This window comes from Alligator sinensis, unplaced genomic scaffold, assembly GCF_000455745.1.
Source record: "Alligator sinensis unplaced genomic scaffold, ASM45574v1 scaffold215_3, whole genome shotgun sequence".
NCBI lineage: Eukaryota > Metazoa > Chordata > Crocodylia > Alligatoridae > Alligator > Alligator sinensis.
The window spans coordinates 1,134,239-1,138,358 of NW_005842175.1; the positions used below are offsets into that span (position 1 = coordinate 1,134,239).

Below are 4,120 nucleotides of genomic sequence, written 5' to 3' on the forward strand. Positions count from 1 at the left end.
CTGGCCCCAGGCTGCGGTGCAGGCCCCCTTCCCCCCCCCGCGCTGCCCGGCCTGGCCCGCGGGAGCCAGGGGACATGGGGCAGAAAAAGTCCCGGGAGGCTCCGGTGGATGTCCCTCGGCCGCAGGAGCGGCTGCCCGTTCCTGACCGCCACCTAGGGCTGTCGCTCCAGCTTTCCCGGGCGCGGGCCAAAGCAAGCCAGGAGGCTCGTGTGGGGCCTGTCAGTCCCCGGCTGGTGGTGGTGTCAAGGAGCCAGAGACCATCCCGAGCAACCCATAGTCAATCCTGGCCGGCTGCCTCCGCGAGGTTGGGCTTGTTAAAAGAAAAATGATGGTGGGGATGTCAGTGTGTGCCCAGGGAGGGTCTGTGGGCTGGGTCAGGCATCACGTGCAGAGTGCTCTCTGTGCCCACTGTGGGGCAGTGACCAGTGCAAGCAGGGCCTGGTACGGTGAGCACTGCCTGTGGCCCCGGGGGGCCTGTGTAGGGTGTGCCCTATATGTGGTGCTCCACCAAACCAGCCTTATGTGTTGGCTCCAAGGCCAGCCAGGCTGGCGGCGCACACTGGAACTGACACAGGGCGGCCTGGCGGGTGCCTGCTGCATGCAGTGCCCCACCAGACAGCCTTGAGCACAGGCATAACGTGCAGCTTGCGGCCCGGACTGATCACCCCATGCCATGATCAGCATCTACAGTACTGGGTGCAGCCTGCACACCAGAAACAGCTCCACATGCAGCATGAAGGGCCAGTCTAAGACTCACAGGCCAGATCTGGCCTGCGGGCCATAGGTTTACCACCCTGACTTTTGGCGTCCGCTACTTGCCTTTTTGAGTGGTATGGTGTCATCACCTAGTCCAGCGGTTCTGAACCTTTTTCGTTTCATGTACCCCTTGGTCTCAGAGTGAAACTTCATGTACCCCCTTTCAGTGGGAAATTAATTTTTCGCCCTATGTTACACAGTGTATGCAATGTATCTCACGTACCCCCTGATGAGGCTTCATGTAATCTCTGGGGGTACATGTACCCCCAGTTCAGAACTGCTGACCTAGTCATTATGGGCATTTGTACACATGCTTGCACCACACTGGTACTGCCGCGCATGCATTTGTATAAATGGTGAAATGTGCATCAGTGCTGAGAAAATGGTGGTGGTGCACCTTTGAACTAAAACACATCAAAAGTGTTCTAGTTCAAAAGCGCACCACTGCCACTTTCTCTGCATGCACTGCCACTTATACAACCACATGCGATGCAGCACTGTGCATGTCAGCTCGTGTGGAGCAGAAATAGTCTTACCCCGATATGCTGGATCTCTCGCGCTTCACAACGCAAAAAAGTATGGTATAAATGCCTTATCAGTTGAAGTTTCCCAGCAGCCTCATTTTCAGTCTTGTAAAACTAAAATACTCCTGACGCTTGACTGTTCATTCCACTTTTTTTTTTCCCCAAGGATTTTAGAAGATGGCCAAATTTGTGACACCCGTGATCCAGGACAACCCCTCGGGTTGGGGTCCATGTGCTGTGCCTGAACAGTTCCGAGATATGCCGTATCAGCCCTTCAGCAAAGGAGATCGTCTGGGAAAGGTACCGCAGCTTATGCTGTCAGACTGAGTCACTGAAGCAGACAGTTAAGGCAGTTCTTTCCTGCTGCCATTCTAACCCTTGTCTGGGCTGTGCACTTTTTCATATAAAGCTTCTCCACATGCAGCTCTACACACTCCTTACCCACTGTTGTAGGTGTACCAACTTTGCAGCGCTCCTGCTAGGACATCTGTGAACTCTTGACAGTATTTGCAGGCAGCACAGGGAGTTTGAAGGAACTGATAGTTGAGGTGAATGTGCAGCAGGCTCTGAGCATGAAGTTCTAGTTCTGCGTGTTCTCACTGCGTGGCACCTATATTAAGAGACCCTAGTGTCCTGTGTGTGAGAGGTAGAGTTGATACCATCACTACTCTTATTTCTGTTTTTCTTTTTGATTAGGTTGCAGACTGGACAGGAGCCACGTATCAGGACAAGCGATACACAAGTAAGTTCTGAGTTCGGTAGCTGTTCCTCTCTGAGATACTTCATATATGGTAGGTTTTTTGGGGTTACTTGTTCCAGTGGTATATAGGAAACCTGTATTCTTCATCTGTCCCTAGTGCGAGAAGTGTCTTGATCTCAGAGCAAATCTTCATAGCTCCCTCAGTATGGCATTTTTCAGAGAAGTCAGGAGGGTCTGCTTCTCTAAATGGAAAGTTCCAGGTCAGGTCTCAAATTGGGACAAGCATTTGGCAGGGGGATGGAAGCTCTGACTTTCCCAGAAGAATACTTTGCAGACAGACAAAAGCTGATCTTGCATCACGTTTTTTTCTCCCTAGATAAGTATTCATCACAGTTTGGTGGGGGAAGCCAGTATGCATATTTCCATGAGGAAGATGAGACGAGCTTCCAGCTGGTGGACACTGCGCGGACACAGAAAACACCATACCAAAGGAATCGTATGCGGTTTGCACAGGTAACGGTGCCTGTTCACTGGACCCTTTTGGAAGAGGAATGGAGTTGCTGTAAAGATTGCATTTATAACTTGTATGTCTTTTTCCTCCTCAATATTCTCAGAGGAACCTTCGGAGAGACAAGGACCGTCGGAATATGCTTCAATTCAACATGCAGACGCTGCCTAAAAGTGCCAAGCAGAAGGAGAGGTGAGGGCCTCAAACACAAACATTCCCTGACTGTAGCAGAGCTTCTAGTTGCACTACTTGGCTGCTGTCAGTTGAATTACACCAGAGCTCAATAGGCCTAATAGGTAACAAAAAAGTTCTCCAAGCTTTTAAACCCCACATATTTGGCTGAGCTCTGCTCTAATTTGAAGGGTCAGCTTTAGGCAGGGTTTCTAAACCAAATCTGGGAAAGGGTATTAGTTTTTGTTTTTTGGTTTGTTTTTTTTAAGTAGTATTGCATCTCCATAAAACTACAGTGCTTTTTGCTAAGACTGGGCACTCCCACTGACATGAACCTATATAGAGGGCAAATTAGAACAAAAATACTGCAGTTGGGGACTGTTGGATCAGAAGGTGACTTTACCGGCTTGGGGGCCAAAACCTGTCTGCTGTTGTGTCAGAGCTGGGAACCTGGGTATGTAGGAAAATCACTAGTAGGACTTGTCCTAATGGGTTTATCACAATCTTGTTTTTTATAGAGCTCGCATGCAGCTACAGAAAAAGTTTCAGAAGCAGTTTGGGGTGAGGCAGAAATGGGACCAAAAATCACAGGTAAAGTAACTAATATCCAACCTCAGTCTGATCTTGGAGTTCTTCTAGACTGATTTCTCAGGGTGCTGTGAGGCCCTTGTAAAGGTGCCAATCCCCAACCCCCACCCTAGTCAGGCAACCTAGGGGTGCTCCTCTAGAGACTGCTTCCAGCAACCCCTGAACCAGCTGCTCTTATGCTGCCAGCAGCAAACTCTTCTGCAGTCAAGCAGACCTGGGGCCAGAGCCACACTTTGTGGCCTGGCTTATCCCCTCCATTTTTCCCATTTTCTGGAATTAGTGAGAGGGGTCATGGGGAGGGTCGTCAGCATGAGACCCTGCAGAAGCAGCCTCAGCAGTGGGATCTGCCCTTGCCCTGTCAGGTACAGACCAGGGGTAGGGAATAGAAAGCACAGGGCATGTTGAAGTCTTGCCCCCACTGCCTTCATGTGGCACCAGCTGGGTCAGGTGGTTCTTAATCTTTTTCGCCTGAAGGCCTCCATATCTTTTCTGAATTTAGATTCCAGTTCAGTGATTCTCAGCTGGGGTTTCCTGAAGATCAGGAAAGTTTAGAGGGATGCCATGAGGCTAAAAAGGTTGAGAACTGCAGCTTTAGCTGCTCTTAGTGTTGTGATGACTTCATGCCTTGTTGGCTGTGATTAGAATTCCTGTAAGAAGCAGGGATTTTTAGGCATTCTTCCTCAAGCCTTGCATTTGGAAGCTTGTCTAACTATCCCAACAATGCAGTTTGTCCAATAAAAGATTACTACTCTAAAAATCCTTGCCTCTCACAATTCCTGGATCATCATGACTGCAACACTTAACACTGCCATAGAATTCCTGTCACAGTGGCTGCTCTTCTCGCACAAGTCCTGATGTGCTGTGTTTCTTTCC

General features: G+C 49.7%; 1 protein-coding gene across 3 annotated transcripts in view; it reads left to right on the forward strand.

The window, feature by feature from the left end:
- Positions 1 to 155: 155 nt before the first annotated feature.
- EIF3D (eukaryotic translation initiation factor 3 subunit D) overlaps positions 156 to 4,120 on the forward strand; it is an 11,194-nt gene continuing 7,229 nt past the window's right edge. For 2 of the 3 annotated variants that reach the window (XM_006025978.3, XM_025206884.1), the window contains exons 1-6: positions 156 to 304; positions 1,447 to 1,580; positions 1,977 to 2,022; positions 2,357 to 2,493; positions 2,595 to 2,680; positions 3,178 to 3,250. In XM_006025978.3, coding sequence (XP_006026040.1) covers positions 1,458 to 1,580; positions 1,977 to 2,022; positions 2,357 to 2,493; positions 2,595 to 2,680; positions 3,178 to 3,250 — 465 coding nt within the window. In that variant the 5' untranslated portion in view covers positions 156 to 304; positions 1,447 to 1,457. The remainder of the gene's footprint in view (positions 305 to 1,446; positions 1,581 to 1,976; positions 2,023 to 2,356; positions 2,494 to 2,594; positions 2,681 to 3,177; positions 3,251 to 4,120) is intronic. The other variant, XM_006025979.3, reaches the window with a different exon arrangement.